Below are 19,642 nucleotides of genomic sequence, written 5' to 3'. Positions count from 1 at the left end.
TATAGTATAATATATATCACTTTATTCATTATGATTGAAAGACTGTAATTTGATTTGACTCTATCATCATTATAATTTTTGATATTCAGTAATTTACCACTGGTATGTAATAATGCACTATAGCACAGAGTAAACATTAACAAGAAATAGAAAGCAAAAAAGTACTTTTTATTTCTGTTATGCTCCGCTTGTATGGTTATCAAATAACTACAAAAAATGCCTGAACTATATTTTAATGCACTAATAAAAATGACACATTGTGTAAATGTTCCTTTATTTACAACAGAACATTCACTGAACAACACTTCTTTGTTTTCACCTCTCTGTTACATTAGACCTTTATCTGAGTGCATTTTTGGTTAATTTGCCATATTTCTCTTTGTTTAATCATGCTGTATGGAATAGCTGATGATCTCCCATTCCTTCCCATGATCAAAGTTTGGTCATGTGATCTAGCTGAAACATTTTGCTGCCATTTTGCGCATGAAAGAAGGCATGGGAGCACAGTAACAACTTCTGTTCCTCTGCTGTTTTTTGGATTTCTAGAATCCATCTTGTTAAAATTAGCTTTATTGTAGAAGTTTTTAAGTCTGGACATTTTGCACATTATTTTGTATTCTTGTTTTTTGAACATTTATTGAGATGGAATGTTCTTATTTTTATTTCAATTTTTTTTCACTGTTTTCCTTTGCAGTGTTTTTTAACACTGTGGTATTATTGTTTGCCATTTAGAAGCTTGTTAATTTGTTATAGTCAGTACTGATCATGTAAGAGTAGGATGTGTACAGCAAGTCTTTGCAACTTCTACAGTAAGGCTTCTGTTCAGCTTCTTAAGCTTCTTCAGCTTGTTAGCATACTGTTATTGTTTTTTGAACCATGTGTTGAAATAGTGTTCTGCTAAAATCTTGACAGACATCATATTTTCTGCCATTTTCAGTAATGCTTATCAGAGAAAGTTATAACAACTTAAAACGTTTTGTTAATGCTAATGAGAATTTAGGCATAGTAGATTGACTGGGTGACATGAATAAAGTCATAAGCTAATTCTAAACTTGTCAGGTTCAGGGTTCTATGCTCTTGTTTGAGATTTATGTTATTATCTAACCTGCTTTTTTTGTAGATCATTATGCTATTTCTTGATTCATCGTCCCACTTTTTGAATAGTGTTTTCCACAAGAATATAATCAAGCATTTGGGGCATCCCTTACTGGGGAGTCATATGACAATTTCCATTATATTTTGGTGTTTAGAAATGCATAGGTTAGTTCATTTATATTTTAAACAGTTTAATGGTTATTATAAATATTATTTTGCATAGTGCTAATCTGGGTAATGAAAAACACAGGAAACTGAACTCTATAAGTATTTTAATGACTAATAGTCACATAGGTAAACATCTGCAACAAACTGCTTTTTCTATCTTAGAAATCAAATCTGAAATTGCTGAGATATTTTACATGACTACCTTAATGTTAGCTCGCATAAATTTCTTTAAAATTACAGCTACAATTACACACAAAAACTAACAGATCTAAATACAGCTGCATGTTCAAAAGACATCCATTTTTTGCAGATAAGGAGGTTTCCAAACCCAACTTTTATTTTTTAAACGGTTGTCTTAATGAAATGAAAATGTAGTGCAAATACAGCAAGTGTGTCTACTAAAGGAAATGCTGAGGCACAGTAACTAAACTATGCTGGCAATTTAATAAAATACTGTAGTAATAGGTCACAGAGTCTTTGATTTTTCTTGTTATTAGAACACATCAGGAGCAATAAATACCCCTGGTTATGGTTTAATGGGTATAGCAGGAGCAAATGGTAAGATGAAACAATGAAATATACCTGTAGTTGTACTGTGATTCTGTTTAAAAAAATACATCATCTAGTATGCTGTAAATCTGAGATTGTGTGTAAAATATGATATAAAATTGTGCAGCCACAGTGGCCCTTCAGAAACTGAATTCTAAACCTCTGATTTACCAAATATGAAACAAGATTATTTTTAAAATGTGCCTAGAATGTATTTCAAATATAATAGAAGGGTAATTGATTCCATTTTTAAACCTATAAAAGCTTTGCCAACCAATTCATAGCTTATTTACTAGACTGCAAAAGTGTCTCCATTTCTTCTTATTCTAATTAATAATAGCATTCTGATGCCATACTACCATTATGCCATGAAGGTCTAAGTAGCAAATGGAATTGATTTCAGTTTAAGTGTGGAAAAAATACAAACTTAAAAGAATTTACCACAAAGTGAGAAGAAAATTATATAATAATCGTTCAGAAAAAGAAGATTTTCTTCTAAGTCACCAATTAGTTCCTAAGAAGCAGAATATAAGTAGCATATCTGCAGAGCAGAGTTGTTGGTGAAATTCAGACCAGCTCAAAAGCAAGAAATCAATTAAACAAAGCCTTCAGAATAGAGGCAAAACCAAGACTGAAGGTAAAAAGCAGCAAGTAAACATTTAAAGGAATACTCTATTCAAAAATGTTATTTTATTATATGTGAGCTACCCTGTGAAGTTTGTAGTGGTTGTGGAGAAAAAAATAATAATCTTGGTGCCATACAACAACAAACAACGTGAAAAATGTCCATGGGAAAAAGAAGAAAAATATCCTGTTACTCTTGTCACTTAATCTTCAGTGTCAGTTATCTAGTTGTATCTCAATAAGTGCAAATCACATACGGTACTTTTTTGCTAAAATATTGTTAAATAAGTGCACAAATCATTAATGCACTCATCATAGAAATGACAACAAAAGCACCCTAGGAATGACTTTTTGAAGACCCACCTCTTTCCCTCATTCATTCTTCAAGAGGAAACATTTTTGCGTCCTTTATTATTGTTCTAAAGTTTTACTTTTTTTCCTTCAGTCTTGGTTTTGTCTCTTTCTGTAGCCTTGGTTTAACTCATTTCTTGCTTCTGAACCTGTTTGAATCCCATCAGTAATTTTGCTTATCAGACAGTTGCTTACTGTTTGCTGCTGTATGGCACCAATTTAAAAACAATTCTCTGCTGTCACTGCAAACTACACAGGGTAGGTCACATATAATAAAATAACATTTTGGGTGGAGTATTCCTTTAAGTTTTTACTTGCTGTTTTTTTACCTTTGCTCTTGGTTCTGTCTGAGTTCTGAAGCCTTGGATTATTTGACTGCTTCTGAACCTGTTTGAATTTCATCCATGAGTTTGCTTAGCAGACAGTTGCTTATGCTCTGCATCCATTTTCTGCTGAACATCTCCATGAAAGTTTTTCAAATTGTTTGCCATTGTACTTCATTGGTCTCTACTGGCTTCTGTTCTATCATCATCAGTTTTACATTGTGGAAAGCGTACCCCCAGACACAGACAGACCGACACCAGAATGTCCAAAACACACTTCTTTATTTATATTTTTCACACCACAATGCCTTCAATCACCAACTCTCTCCACTTTCATCTTCTTCTTCTTCTTTCTCTTTCTCTCTTCTGACCTCCTCTCTCCTCCTCACAAGCTTCGTCTCCTTCCTCCCAACTCTGGCTCGTCTACTGGTGCTCCCCTTGACGTCACTTCCTGGTGTGGCGGAAGTGTCCGGAAAGCACCTGGAAGCACTCCGGGTGTCCTCGGAATTACTTCCGGCAGCACTTCCTGGTGTGGCGGAAGTGCTGGCATCTCGGTTTCTCTAATTGTCCGAGCGCCCCCTGGCGGTGGCCACGTTCTCTCCAAATAAGTATTCCAGCTCCATCCCTGTGGCCCCCAAATAGACCCGGGCTGCTGCCCTCTCTTGGCCAAGAAGAAGTATTGCCCAACTCGGGGACTATCCAGGCGTCCCGGCCGGGCAGTGTCCATTACAGAGTCATCTGCTTGCTATCAGCTTTTATACAAAATGGCTGCTATGACGTGTTGAACAGTATTAGTGATATTCTACACTAATTCAAAGAGGACAGGTGGCTATAAACCTTTAAGAACCACTCAAACACATTGTATTTTTATACTTTTCGGTAGTGGTGCTCTAAATAATGGGCGTTGACGCTTATGAAGGTAGGTAATTCCAGAGAAGATACTTCTTACTGTTTCAGTGGCACCAAGAAGTATAAAAAAGAAAATTTTCTAAAATATGGCAGTTCAGGCAGTCAAGGAGTAGATTGTTTGCCTGTAATTATGATAAATCAGGTCTGTACTTTGTTCTTTTTTTTCTAGGAGGTTTAGTTTAGTTTGTAAGACCTCCCTATAATATATTTTTTTTGTCCAAATCATTAGTTATAGTTATCCAGAAAACAGATTTTCACTGGCAGCCAAGACTGGAGGTAGAATGCTAAAGATTTAGGATATCAGCAAGAAAATTAGGGAATATCTACTTTCTGTCAGATTAACAGCCATGAGAAAATATATATGTTTTGTTGGACTGACTGCATTTATGAGTTTGTCCTCTTATTTTTCCCAAGATTTACATAAATGCCATCTCTATGGTGATTTATGAGCATTACTAATAGGTGGTATACATTTGAGCTCTCTTAATTACATTAGATTAAATTAGATAAACTATGGGAAAATTCAGATGCCTATAGAAACATAAAAAAACAAGAATGCATACTCATAGGACAAATAATACACCCAATCCATTGGTAAACAAATAAATAAATGTACAGTGCATCTGGAAAGTATTCACAGCGCATCACTTTTTCCACATTTTGCTTTGCATTGATTGTGCATACAGCTTGAATCTGTGTCGTTATGTCATTCATTTCAGGGTTACCTGGTGAGAAATTTGGGCAGGCCTTACAATTTATCACACATTTTATGCATCTTAAAACATAGAAGCTATATCCCCCTTGACAATGTCCATATGCATAGTCACTTTTCTCCTTTTACTGGATTTTAAAATATCTTTCTAAAAATGTATATTTGTTGAAGAAAACGGCGCTGTAAGCTCGTAGGTTTTCTTGTGACAGAGAATATCACAGTGGTGACAACACCGACCCATATTTTGAGAACGAACGTTCCACAACAACAGAAGAGATCGGCAACGCAATGTAAACTTTAGCAAGAACTGCTGAGCGAGGCAGTCTGTTCTGTAAGGCACACCAAAAAGCAGTGATATCAGCTGGAATTATTTCACAAGATACTATATCCTAATAAGCTTGACATTCATCTGCTGCAGCCATCATTGTTGGCACTGATTGTGCATGATCAGCAAGATTCTTTGATAACAGTGGTAGCTGTCGTGGATCAAATATTCTCACAGATCTGAATAGGTCTATTGCCGGCTGTTTGGTTCCCACAAAATATTCTTCAAGTTTAGCAGCAGCATTGTGTTTTGCATCTTCACAGCTGCTGGTTGCAATTGGAAATCCGGACAATTTCAGGCAAGACAGTAAGTCAGACACTTGGTTGTAGACATCAACAGCCATGAATGACTGTGTCTCAAAAGAAGTCAGAGTGTTCATAATTGGCTGGCAGTGAACTGATACAAATTCAAGTTCAGCTCTCAGCTCATTAAGTTTATCAGTACTTTGCAGCAACGCCGACAGTTTCTTTAACTGGACTGTAGCTCCACTGTGTTCGATTTCAGAAACAATGAAAGAGGTATAATAGTCTAGACTGGAGTTGGCGGCATGACTGCCTTTTCAACTTCCATTTGTCGCAGATGATGAAGATATCTAGCACGACGTCCTGATGCTTTGGAGAATATGGCCTTGACAGAAGCAGCCAGCATATCACAAAGTCGTAGTGCTTCACGAAACTCTTCTCCAACTAATGACAGGATGTTGGCCCAACATGTGACATGAACGGCATTTGGCAGTATTCCTCGCAAACTGTTACAAAAACATTTTTTCATATAAGCTGCATTATCCGTAACAAATGCTACAACGTCATTTAAGTGCACATTAACCTCAGTCAGAGTACGGATAATTAGCTACGTAATACTTATATTGTTCACTTTGGGTTAAAAATCTGTGTTCACTAACATTGCTGTGCATTCATCTGGTTTAAAAGCATTGAGCGGTTGAATAAGCACATTCACAGCATAACGTCCAATAACATCCCTTGTTTCATTGGCAATAACGACCATTCTGTCCGGCTAACTTCGCTATTATATTAGCCTGTTGTTGGTTGAAAATTCTTGTAACATATAGTTCCTTAAGTGTATTAGCCTGTGATATTCCACCACCACCCTTCAGGTTCTTCTGCATAAAACTACACATGGTAGGGTTGTCAGCTTTCTCCAGTGGTATATTGGCTGCCATAAATTCTTCAACCAGTTCCATCATTAACGTATCTTTGGCAGCAGTTGCAGCAGTTGATCGTTCAGTGCATCCTATAATAGTACTTTGTCGTTTGCTGCTTGTGGGGTCATTTGTGGCCTCATGTTGTCATTTATTTGCACGCTCTGTGTGCTTTTTTGTCCCCAGATGATCAGTTATAGTCTGGCGTCTAATATGATCGACCGATTCGTTACAAGTCTTGCACCACAGTAAACCACCTTCACACGATAGGTCAAATTGTTACCACAGCCAATAAATCGATTTAAAAATTGCTACAAGTACCACCAATACTATAAATCGACTTAAAAAATTAATGTCCAACGGAAGGGCTAATGATGTAATGAGATGATGCAATAGGCTAAAGAAAGAACTTAAAGAAGTAATCAAAACTAATCATACTAATATCAATATGTCTCAAATGGTGAGATTTCATTCAGATTTGGTATTTTCCACGGCAGTTAGGTTAATTCCTCGGCGTGGCGTTTTACCGCTGCAAAACCCTAAATTCCGTGGGCTGCGGTAAATCGTTGGCCCTACACATTATCAGCAGTTAAAATTTTTTTTTGCAAAGTAACCAATAGATGCATGTGAGTTAAACCCCGTTTTTGAAATTCTCTGACTTAAACTAATTTCCTTTTGTTTGCGGCAATGCAATCTGTACTATCTTTTTTTTCATACTGTAGCGACTGACATAATAAAGTGTCACAAAAATTCTACTTTAACAATCGCCGACTATGTAACCCCAAACACAACTTTCTAGCACCCTCTCTAACGCCTCCTCCCATGGGTCTCGCCTCCACCTTACCACCCAACTATCAGTACTATCTGCCCTCCCTTGATCGGACCTAACAGTCACTTAAAACAAAAAAAGCTTCAGCTTGGCTGGGACGCTACAATACTTTAGAATTTTACTGCTTTCATATTCTGTACCTTTCTCTGCATGTGTATCGCACCTTGGTTCTCTTTTCTTCGCATTGCTCTTTCTTCTTTACTGAGAGCACAGGATCTGTGTGTGCCACGTGACTTTACATGACTGAATGTTTTGCTGGCTGTCCGTGTTCTTATTTGATAAGAAGGGAATGCCTTGCAAGAATCTGATGTTCCACGTCCCCGCGAGACTGCCCTGGGACAATCTATTTTCACCAAGTCTCATGTTTACGGTCCTGTGAGATGCTCCGTGGCCAGTCTTTTTTGTCTCGTGGGTCTTTTAAATGTCTTCCGAGAACTTCTTAGAATATCATGTATCGTCGCCTTGCTTTTCCATTCCAGGATTTTTCTTTATATATAGAGAGATAAAAGACACTAGCAACAGTACTGCATTCACATTTGATATGTGGTTATAAATGCAAAATAAATAGCCTGATCTATATACAAACTGCTGATCTAGTTTTAATGTTGGGTGGGTGGCTGTTGGCCAAATGCTACTCTTTCATTGAATGGTATGAAATCAAGCTAACTTATAACAATACTCAAAATATTCTCGATTAGAACTGTGTAAAGGTTGTGTGAAACAATATGGTTTAGATATCTATGATGAAATCTGCATTGCACTGTCTAGTATGAATACTGCTTTACATTTGTTTTGCATTATTTCTATAATATGACAAAAGCTGTGAAAGTCATTTAGTAGAAACTTGTATACTATTAGATGTACACAGAGCAGAGATGTTTTAGTAATGATCACATCCTGGACTTTATACAAGCCATCTCTGTGTCTTCAGTTATATAAAGTATGTGTGTGACTTCTCACCCGACAGTTCATGTAACAGTTATTTTCTTCTCTTCCTCTTTAATATTCACCTCTTCCTTCTGTTTATCAGCTTGCTTCTGCCTGTATTTTGTTAGTAATTCTTACATTACTCTATTTCCCCCTTTTTATCTTTGGCTATTTATCTTCTTGATTTAATGTCTATCAGTATTAATGAATTGTTTCAGCCCACTGGCAAAGCTGATCTTTATTTTGAGTGAGGGCTGAATCAGAATTCATAAAGCATAATAAAAGTCATTCTTTATTTAATACTGTGTTTTTTTTATTGCAAGTATTGTAAAGAAATGTCTTATAAAGCAATTAAGACAGTATACGAGTGGCAGTCAAAAAGTTCTCGCTGTATCCGAAGTTGATTTCCCCAATTTTCACATGAACTTGATGTTACTGCGTTGTTTGAACTCCGACATTGCACCAAATGACTATGCACACATCTAACTCATATGGTAATTAAAACAATACTACACGCCAAAACCAATCCAGATCTGTTGTAACTGGCCTACAGACATGATACGCTCGCCTCCACAACAATGTGTGTAATCTGATCTCTCACTCTCCCACTTTATCACAATTCTGGGAACGTTTTGACTGCCCCACATATTCCAATATGAACTAAACAGTCCATCAGTGTCATCGTATGCAATACCTTTCATAGTGAGATCTATTCTAGAGGTAAACATTTTAAATAAAAACCAAAAATTACCAGAAATAAATTGGCAAATATATGTATATCATAATGTGTTTGTGCTGTTACATCAGGGGTAAGCAGAAGGTAGGAAAGAAGGTGTGACTCTGGGATACAAGTGCTGGGGATGTTTCAGTTTAAAGTCTGTTATACAAAAATCATTTTGGTAAGTTTTATAAACCTATAAAGCACCGCCTAACTATTCCATTAGTTCACTTCAGCATTAAGGCAAAAAGACACAAATGCAGCTGCACATTACTTTATTCTATGTACACTACACTTAGTTGTCTGAACTCAGTCCACCCACTTTTCTAAATACTGTACTCCTTTAAAGCAGTGTGTTAGCTCTATGAAATTAATAAGCATCTCTCCCAGTTGCACATCAGCTGATGGTTTCCCATTACCACTTATATCATTTACACTCTGTATTAGTTAGGTAATTTGGCCACAGTACTGCTGAGACAGTTTTCTGCAACCTCTAAATTATTGCCTACTATTTCAGTGATCAATGAAACTAATTTGTGTTAGTCACCGCCAATATAATAATATACGGTATTGATTCAAAATCATTTTTGAGATGCTCATGCAGGAATATTAATCTGTTTAAATGTGCTCAGGGGATGGCATTTTCTGAATATCTGCAAACCTTGTACTCTTCCATCAAATCTTCATCTTTCTCTAAAGCTGTGACAATGCATAAACTGGGAGGTTACCATGCCAGAGGAAAAAGGTGAGATTCAAGGAGGGTCTTCAGGAACCACTCTTAATTATTACACCAGAATGAAATGTCTCTAATTTATATGTGGCTTTATGCAAGCAGCAATTAACCCCAAACAAGATCTTGGGCTTTGCAGGGACCACATTTGTCAAGTAGTTGATGTTTTTATATAAAATGCTACAGTAGAGCACCTTACAGATAAAGCAGAACATGTATAGAATTTAACAGGCAGACAAGTGACACAAAACTTGCCTTGTGTTGCAGACTGAGGCAACTGTGGGGTGTGAGCTTAATTCTTATGAATATTGTATCTTTTTCTTCAACTCAGGCATTATTGTGTTAATTTTATTAAAATTATTCACTTTTCTCCAGGCAGCCCTTGCAGAAGTCAAGTGTTAAGCATGTCACTGACATCAGAAACAAGAGGTTTCTCGTGGAACCTGAAGAAGGTGGCATCAGACATGAGCCAACTCATGGAGAATCTGGATACCAGAGAACTCGACGTAGAGGGGGAAGAGATAGATTTTTCAAATGCAGACCCTGATGCAATAGGTGAGTATGCAAAAGTGTTACACCTGATACAACAGTTCAGTATCATTGGAGGCCTTACCCGCACTGTGTCTTACAAAGCCTGCACAACCAAATTTGCCTGTTATTCTCAACCATCCACTTCGACCTTATTCAAATGACTTGAGGTATTTCAGCTGATCCACTTGGAGTAGATGATCATTGTTTACCCGAAAGTAACAAAGCAACTCTTTTCTCAGAGAGACCCAATAGCTCGGAGTTGGAGTTGCTGATTTTTATGCTGATTGTGTCATATATGGCTGTTTACTACCCCTGTGTTCAACAGAATGTCAGGTGAGGTCAAGGGGACAGCGTTTACCTTTGACACTAGAAATATAACATTTAGGTTCTCAGATTGGACTGTCCCACAAAATTGGCCTTATCCTTGATATTTTGTCCACAAAAGATTCAAACAGTAAAGGACACAATGCCTTATGTTACTCATGTTTAAGTAGATTCTCCCTAGATATTTGTTTTTTCCCACAAGGTATGCATGTTTTAACAGATGTCTCTAAACTGGGTCAAGGTGTGTGACTGAGTATACTCTTTGTTCAAATAAAGTTGGGCTGATTTCTGACTACACCCAATGCTGTTAGGGTAGGCTCTGTCTCAGAGTGACTTTGCATTGGAATATATAAATAAATAAAGTATAAATTACATACTCCAGAAAGGTTGTACCAGGAATGTGATTTAGCCATTGCACAGTTTGGAACAAGACCTGTTTACTTTTGTCATGTCACTTTATGTCTGATGCACCTGTCTTACGTTTTGTAAGCCATAAGTAAATTTAGGAGTTAAAGCAAGACTACTACAGAAATAATGTATCTGACCTTGTAAATAATATTGTCTGCTTGATCTATGTCTATCTGTACTAACACTTTCATAACAAAATAATTATAGAATTTTAGTTTGATTCGGATGGTAACTAAAAACATGAAAAAAATATTTTAGAAAAACAAAGGTAAATAATTGTCATATCTACTTTAAACATTTATTATACTTTCTGAAATTGACATTTCTAAACTCAATGTACCCTCATTTTGTTTGAATACTTTAAATGCTGTAATCTACTTAAGTTAGAACCAGGCAGCTGAAATTTATAGCTAAAAGAAATTTACAATGATTATACACCACCTTGTAAACAATCAAGCTCAGGTGGGATCTGACATACTAGCAACACTGACACACCTAAGCCATATGCAGAAGTAGCGGTTCCTAGAAAATTGATGTAGGGGTTCAGCTTTACCTGATAAACAAATTAATAGGTTTGCATGACCATGTACTAGGGGAATGTGCATCATATTATTCTTAAAAGTTCAATAATTAGATAAGACAGGATTGATATGGAGTTTGCAAATTTAGTTACTAAGAATATCTGTGAACAACTGACTGAGTGTTTTTGACAGATGCCAAATTGTTGAGGTAACTAAGGCCAGGTCGTCAGCCTAAAGAACAATATCACATTTTAGCTTTTTGATTGTGACAGCTGGGAGAATTCTGGTGACAATAAGCACTGTTATTGGGAAGAATCTGAGCAGCTCATAGATATAGTATGACAAGATGATTGAGTGATGGGCTGTTACTGGGCCTTTATCAACATTGTTCAAAATTTATAGAGCAGGGGTCTTTAGCTCCAGTTCTGGAGCATTACTGTTTCTACAGGTTTCATCCTAACTATTCTCTTGTCCTTAATTAGCAGCTAAACAATAGTGAGATAAAAAATGAGCCAACACATGCCTAGCAACCTGTGTCCATCGTATAAAATAAAGAGAAGAAGATCTCAGTAATGTTTATCTGCTTAGGTGCACAACACATTTTGGCAATGGTCTTAGAAAAAAGAAAATCCACAGTTTTGGAATTGTCTTCTTTGACAGAATGAAAGCATTTACAAGCCATGTAATTATATAACTGGTTTAATTGACAACAAGAATCTGCTTCTAATTAAAAATCTGGTTGGAATAAAATTGGTTGGAGTTTGAGAGTCTACTTAGCTGGTCATCTGTTGGTTCACTTCACATCTCATTTAATTTTGGATGCTGTTTAGAGATGGGTCAAACTGCAGCCCGCAATAGGTATGATGTAGGTCATGGAGTGCCCATAATGTCAGTCATGACCATCCCAAAACACTAATCTTTATCATGATGTAACTAGCAATTCATTAGGTATTTCATGGCTAGCTGTCTTTGTAATGGATGACTCAGGTCAAATACTCTTTGATCCTGTACACCAATCTTCACTGTTTTCTGCTCCCTGTACCATTAAGTTGCAATTTGACAAAAACAGATTCATTAAAGTTAAAAATTTGTAGTACAATACAGATAGAATGTATAAGAGAGGAAACTTTCCATGTAAATTGACCCTGCAAAGTGGCCCTGTCTTTAAATTTTCTTAAGGGTCCTGGCTCTATGGGTAGGTAATATGTTCCCATACCCTTTCAGTTACTTCCACTGCCAGGTACTCAGTCCTATGAAAAGATATGGCTCAACAAAGACACTTAAAACACTTCACAGCTCATACAATAAAAAAGAAAAGAATAAAAAATCTTACAAGATAAATTCATCCTACTGAATGTTCTGCAAATTTTGTTACTACCTTTTCTTATGATTACATAAGCATCCTGTATTTCTTTGGCTGGTTTGATCTTGTAACTCTTGCTTTGTTCTAATAGTTCAGCAACTCTTATCTTTTAGTTTCGTCTGTGTATTTGGGACGGTGTATGCGGAATAGTAACTGTGTGACTGAAGTAACGTAGTCCCTTATCAGTCAGTCATTGTCCAACCCACTATACAGGGTCATGGGGATCTGCTGGAGGAGCCAATCCCAGCCAATACAGGGCACAAGGCAGGAACAAACCCCAGGCAGGGCGCCAGCTCATTGCAGGGCACACACACACACCAAGCACACACTAGGGACAATTTAGGATCACCAGTGCACCTAACCTGCATTTCTTTGGACCGTGGGAGGAAACTGGAGCACCCAGAGGAAACCCACGCAGACACGGGGAGAACATCCAAACTCCACGCAGGGAGGACCCGGGAAGCGAACCCAGGTCTCCCTACTGCGAGGCAGCAGTGCTACCACTGCGCCATTGCGCCACCGTGCCGCCCAACTAGACCCTTATTTTATATTAAATTCTGATTAAAATGCTCCACCTACTACCTGTTTGAAAGAGTGTACTTACTTGTTCTGCTAAAATGCCTCCTTTTTGTTCTTGTTCAGCAATGACTCTCAGAGCTCTTTACCTCTCCATACAGGTTTAACACATATGGGCCATCTATCTTCTCTCTTCTGTAGTACCCACATAGCAAGACCCTGAAAAAGCACAATAGGTCTTTCTGTTTGACTTTCTAACATCAAAGAAACACTTCACAATTAATCCCATTATTTGAATTTTTCATCTCTTTCTACATGCTGCTCAAAACAGTAAGGATTTGTGCCTCGTTTTGCTTTTCTGCCATAAAGTCCAAATTGTAATATTTAGGAAACTGACCTTTTTTCCCCTCTCACTCTGTTTTCTTAGTCTGCCCTCATAAAATGTCTATTCCTAAATATCCATCCATCCATCCATCCTCTTCCGCTTATCCGAGATCAGGTCGCGGGGGCAGCAGCCTGAGCAGAGACGCCCAGACTTCCCTCTCCCTGGCCACTTCTTCTAGCTCTTCCAGGAGAATCCCAAGGCGTTTCCAGGCCAGCTGAGAGACATAGTCTCTCCAGCGTGTCCTGGGTCTTCCCCGGGGCCTCCTCCCGATTAGACATGCCCGGAACACCTCACCAGGGAGGCGTCCAGGAGGCATCCTGATCAGATGCCTGAGCCAACTCATTTGACTCCTCTCGATGCAAAGCAGCAGCAGCTCTACTCTGAGTGCCTCCCGGATGAGTGAGCTTCTCACCCCTCACCCTAAGGGAAAGCCCAGACACCCTACGGAGGAAACCCATTTCAGCCGCTTGTATTCGCAATCTCATTTTTTAGTTCACTACCCATAGCTCATGACCATAGGTGAGGGTAGGAACATAGATCGACCGGTAAATTGAGAGCTTTGCCTTGCGGCTCAGCTCCTTTTTCACCACGACAGACCGATGCAGAGCCTGCATCACTGCAAACGCCGCACCAATCCGCCTGTTGATCTCACGCTCCATTCTTCCCTCACTCATGAACAAGATCCCAAGATACTTGAACTCCTCCACTTGGGGCAGGATCTCACTCCCAAACCTGAGAGGGCATTCCATCCTTTTTCGGCTGAGGACCATGGTCTTGGATTTGGAGGTGCTGATTCCCATCCCAGCCGCTTCACACTCAGCTGCGAACCGATCCAGAGAGAGCTGAAGATCACGGCCTGATTAAGTAAACAGTACAACATCATCTGCAAAAAGCAGTGACCCAATCCTGAGTCCACCAAACCGGACCCCCTCAGTGCCATGGTTGCGCCTAGAAATTCTGTCCATAAAAGTTATGAACTGGCGGGGTCCAACTCTCACTGGAAATGGGTTCAACTTACTGCCGGCAATGCGGACCAAGCTCTGACGCCGATCGTACAGGGACCGGCCCTTACCAGGGAGTCCGGTACCCCATACTTTTGGAGTACCCCCCACAGGATTCCCCGAGGGACACGGTCGAACACCTTTTCCAAGTCCACAAAACACATGTAGACTAGTTGGGCAAACTCCCATGCATCCTCCAGGAATCTGCTAAGGGTGTAGAGCTGGTCCACTGTTCCACGACCAGGACGAAAACCACACTGTTCCTCCTGAATCCAAGGTTCGACTGTCCGACGGATCCTCCTCTCCAGGACCCGGGAATAGACTTTTCCAGGGAGGCTGAGGAGTGTGATCCATCTGTAGTTAGAACACACCCTCCGGTCCCCTTTCTTAGAGGGGGACCACCACCCCAGTCTGCCAATCCAGAGGCACTGTCTCTGATGTCCATGCGATGTTGCAGAGGCGTGTCAACCAAGATAGTCCTACAACATCCAGTACCTTGAGGAAGTCCGGGCATATCTCATCCACCCCCGGGTCCCTGCCATCAAGGAGTTTTTTGACCACCTTGGTGACCTCAGTCCCAGAGATGGGGGAGCCCACCCCCAAATCCCCAGGCTCTACTTCCTCATTGGAAGGCATGTTAGTGGGATTGAGGAGGTCTTCGAAGTACTCCCCCCACCAGCCCACAACGTCCGTGTCGAGGTCAGCAGTGCACCATCCCCACCATATACAGTGTTGACACTGCACTGCTTCCCCCTCCTGAGATGCCGGATGGTGAACCAGAATCTCCTCGAAGCCGTCCAAAAGTCGTTCTCCATGGCCTCCCCAAACTCCTCCCATGCCCGAGTTTTTGCCTCAGCAACCACCGAAGCCGCATTCCGCTTGGCCTGCCGGTACCTATCAGCTGCCTCCAGAGACCCACAGGACAAAAACGTCCTATAGGACTCCTTCTTCAGCTTGACGGCCTCCCTCACCGCCGGTGTCCACCAACGGGTTCGGGGATTGCCGCCACGACAGGCATCGACCACCATACGGCTACAGCTCTGGTCAGCTGCCTCAACAATAGAGGCACGGAACATGGCCCATTCGGACTCAATGTCCCCCACCTCCCTCGGGATTTGGTCGAAGTTCTGCCGGAGGTGGGAGTTGAAGCTACTTCTGACAGGGGACTCTGCCAGACATTCCCAGCAGACCCTCACAACATGTTTGGGCCTACCAGGCCTGACTGGCATCCTCCCCCACCATCGAAGCCAACTTACCACCAGGTGGTGAACAGTTCACAGCTCCGCCCCTCTCTTCACCAGAGTGTCCAAGACATGTGGCTGCAAGTCCTATGACATGACCACAAAGTCGATCATCGAACTGAGGCCTAGGGTGTCCTGGTGCCAAGTGCACATATGAACACCCCTATGCTTGAACATGGTGTTTTTTTGGACAATCCGTGATGAGCACAGAAGTCCAATAACAAAACACAGCTCGGGTTCAGATCGGGTGGGCCATTCCTCCCAATCACGCCCTTTCAGGTCTCACTGTCATCACCCATGTGAGCATTGAAGTCTCCCAGCAGAACGATGGAGTTCCCAGAAGGTATGCCCTCTAGCACCCCCTCCAGGGACTCCAAAAAGGGTGGATAATCCAAACTGCTGTTTGGCACATACGCACAAACAACAGTTAGGACCCTTCCCCTCATCCGAAGGTGGAGGGATGCCACCCTCTCGTCCACTGGGGTAAACCCGGCGTCTGTCACCGGCAACTCCAGAGTCCACCAGACCGGACCCCCTCAATGCCCTGGCTGCACCTAGAAATTCTGTCCATAAAAGTTATGAACTGGCGGAGTCCAACTCTCACTGGAAATGGGCTCAACTTACTGCCTGCAATGCGGACCAAGCTTTGACACCAGTTGTACAGGGACCGAACAGCCCTTATCTAGGGGTCCGGTACCCCATACTTCCAGAGCACCCCCCACAGTATTCCCCAAGGGACACGGTCGAAAGCCTTTTCCAAGTCCACAAAACACGGTGACCTGCGTCCAGGCGAGGGAAAACGCTGTCCAAATTTTTTATTCTTCATAGGAGGTTATGTTGAACTGCTCTTTGTCTCATCCCTCACCTAGGACCAGTTTGCCTTGGGTGGCCCTACCAGGGGCATAAAGCCCCGGACAACAGAGCTCCTAGGATCATTGGGACATGCAAACCCCTCCACCACGATAAGGTAGTGGTTCAAAGATGGGCAGAAATTGTTATTAATTTAAAATATGTAATGTTAACGAATAACCCAATAAAATAACATATGTGTGGCATATTTTGTCTTCTGGATACTTTATTTCCGTAAAGACAATGTATTTCATCTTTTTCCCACATATCCTTAGTAAATCAAGCAAACATAAGATGCATATAATACCTTGTATGAAAAATATTTCATATTATGTGACTCATGTGGCAGAAGCGCTTAGTTGACGCCAACCCAACACAGACTGACACCGGAGGCACACTTAAAATAAAACAAAAAGATTTTATTTTGCTTCGGCTGGGGGTCACGTCTTCCCCATGTTCTTCAGCCCTAACACAGTCCCAAAAACCACTCTTCTTTCTCCTCCACTCCTCCCAGGCAGCTTTGTCCTCCTCCTCCCGACTCTGGTACCCGGTGTGGTAGCTGCTGGCCACTTTTATAGCCTACCAGAAATGCTGCAGGTGCTCGCTGACCTACTTCTGGCTGTACCTCCAGGTGTGGCTGTGTTCCGCTCAGACAGGCTCGTTAGGCCATTCAGTTCCCCCAGGCGATGGCCATGGAGCCCAACAGGAATGAGCTCCGGTGTTCCAAACTATTGGCTCCTGTGTTCTGGGGGACGTAGTGTGCATCCCATGACTGCTCACCCGGATCCAGCATCAAAGGGGCATCCTAACTGGGCATGGGTCCCAGCCATCTGCCACTTTCAGTACAAAAGTTAATAAAATGTACATTATTCAGCAGATCTCCAATAGAGACTTTGATGCTACTGGCTGGAAATTTTCAAAAGTTATCAGAAATAATCAAACCAGGGAGTCCAAAAACAAAAGCTAAATATTTTTACTTTATATATAAGAATCCAAAAGACATTACACACTTTTTTTTAGTGTACTGCCAAGATGATTTATCTTGTAGGGCAAACAGAATCCAGTAGAGCCCTCTGTCATTACATCAACACTTTTATCTTTTCCTCGGTCTAATCATAAGGTGACTTTAAAAATTAAACCAGCGTAGTTTATGACTGGGCTTATTTATTTGTTTATTTTTCACTTATGGTTGTCTGTTTCTTCATCAGATGTTAAAAATTAACTGGCAATTTTAACATCAGTGTTATGTACAATATATCATGGTATTACAATTTCCCATTTCTGATTCCTTTCTAGACTTCAATTCATAACATTTAAAGCATTTTAACACATGCTTGCCATAAGTATGTTACCTATGCTTATGTCATATAATGTTAGTCAGAATATGAAGAAAGCTTTTGGAAGTGTTTAGACTAATATAGTGAATTAACATAGTTTTCATTATCTGATTAGTTAATTTACTCCAGGCTCAATAGCATGTTCAAAATAATACTTATCATTAATCTATAAAACCTTCTAAAACTACAACTGGAAAAGAAAAAAGTTGCATTTAAAAGTAAAAAGAAAGGAACCCTTAAATAAATCCTAATAATTTTAACAGTTGTGTGTGTGTGAGAAATATAAAAACTGTAAATTAACTAATAGTTATTACTAAGTATGACCTAGTCTTTATTAAACATTGCAACTTCGTATAGTGAAAAACACACCAAGAAACCTCACAAACATAGTCATTATTTACATTTGAAAGACAGACAATTGAATTTACCTTTTCACTTTTTTTTAATGATGTTGTAAGTTTGAGGTTGTATACTGCATTTGTTCATATGTATTCTGTGTATGACGTTCTATGATTATTCAGACTGCTATTCTTGGTTATTATTTAGACATAAAAATAACTGACTGATATTTTACACCAACCCCAAAATCACCTGTGGCTTCAATTTTCTAAGATCATCACATTTCTACATGCAGTGTAAGTCTGGGCTCTTGACGACTCTCTATTAAACATGGTGCAAAGAAAAGTGCAGTGGATTCTTAAAGAAATGATAAATGTGTCCTTTTGTCATATGAAGAGTGTGCTCTCAAGTCACACACCAGTAAAATGCTTTATTCCATATATCTCTCTTTTTTAGGGCATCCATTCAGTGCAATATATCAAACAAAAGCATTTAAGGACCCAAATGCCAAAGTCTTTCTTGCTGGAGTTCCAATCACAGCTAAAGTTCTAGAAGCAGAACGTTTTACCTCAGGATCTCATGACCGGTTTAAATTGAAACTACAGAGAAACACAACAAAGGTCAGAGTATCTTTTACTTCTCTTTTTCAGAAGAAAAATGTTATATGTCTACGTTTTTAGATAACTAAATACAAAATAGTAACAGTATGTGCAAAGATGTGATGTGTGACCTGTTTATTTACAAAATATATGCATGCTAATGTGCATATGGTCAGTATAAAAATTCCAGAGAGACTGGGCTACTTTTGTTTACAACTTGCATGGCTTTATGATGAGAGGTCTGTGTCTTTGACGAGAAGAGAGTTAGCATTTCAGTTGCCAAGACAGCCCCACTTGGTAATTTCTCATGAATGTCATTGTGTAAGATGATAGCAATATTGGAAAGATAATTGGCAAAGGACCAAAGTAGATGAAAGCTTTTACTCTTAGAGTTTGATATCTTGACCTTACAGTCATAATAGCAGGGTAAGAACATAAATCAAGTGAAAAAAAGTTGTTTTTAATCCAAAACTGTCTGTTCTTTTTCTGCAGTGCAGGATACTATTGTCAGATTCCAGAAACCACTTCTCATGCACAGTAGTAGCCTTCTGACCAAGGAGTGCGGGCAAATTAATTAAATATACAGTGTTATTTCAGTAAGCTTTGTGCCAGCCTCATGCATTTGGCAACTCTGAGTGGCATTTCATTAATGTTTTAATGAATCGTTTGTTAGCTTGCTTTGGTTGCTCACATTCCTTTAGAAAGCATAGCCAGCAATAAATCTGTAGTAATGATTAATTGACACTACAGCCAGCCCATATACACTAGTAGTCTCAGAGTGTTATTGTAAATGAGAATCTGTGGAATGA

General features: G+C 39.8%; 1 protein-coding gene across 5 annotated transcripts in view; it reads left to right on the top strand.

Moving 5' to 3' along the window:
- Positions 1 to 19,642, top strand: part of pld1a (phospholipase D1a) — a 254,737-nt gene that overhangs the window by 111,200 nt on the left and 123,895 nt on the right. For all 5 annotated transcript variants that reach the window (XM_039761453.1, XM_039761463.1, XM_039761429.1 and 2 more), the window contains 2 exons: positions 9,795 to 9,974; positions 18,691 to 18,854. In XM_039761453.1, the coding sequence (XP_039617387.1) occupies positions 9,824 to 9,974; positions 18,691 to 18,854 (315 nt within the window). In that variant the 5' untranslated portion in view covers positions 9,795 to 9,823. The remainder of the gene's footprint in view (positions 1 to 9,794; positions 9,975 to 18,690; positions 18,855 to 19,642) is intronic.

Source organism: Polypterus senegalus, chromosome 1 (assembly GCF_016835505.1).
Source record: "Polypterus senegalus isolate Bchr_013 chromosome 1, ASM1683550v1, whole genome shotgun sequence".
Lineage (NCBI taxonomy): Eukaryota > Metazoa > Chordata > Cladistia > Polypteriformes > Polypteridae > Polypterus > Polypterus senegalus.
Note: the sequence above shows the minus strand (reverse complement) of the source record. Positions and strands in the feature narration are given on the sequence as shown.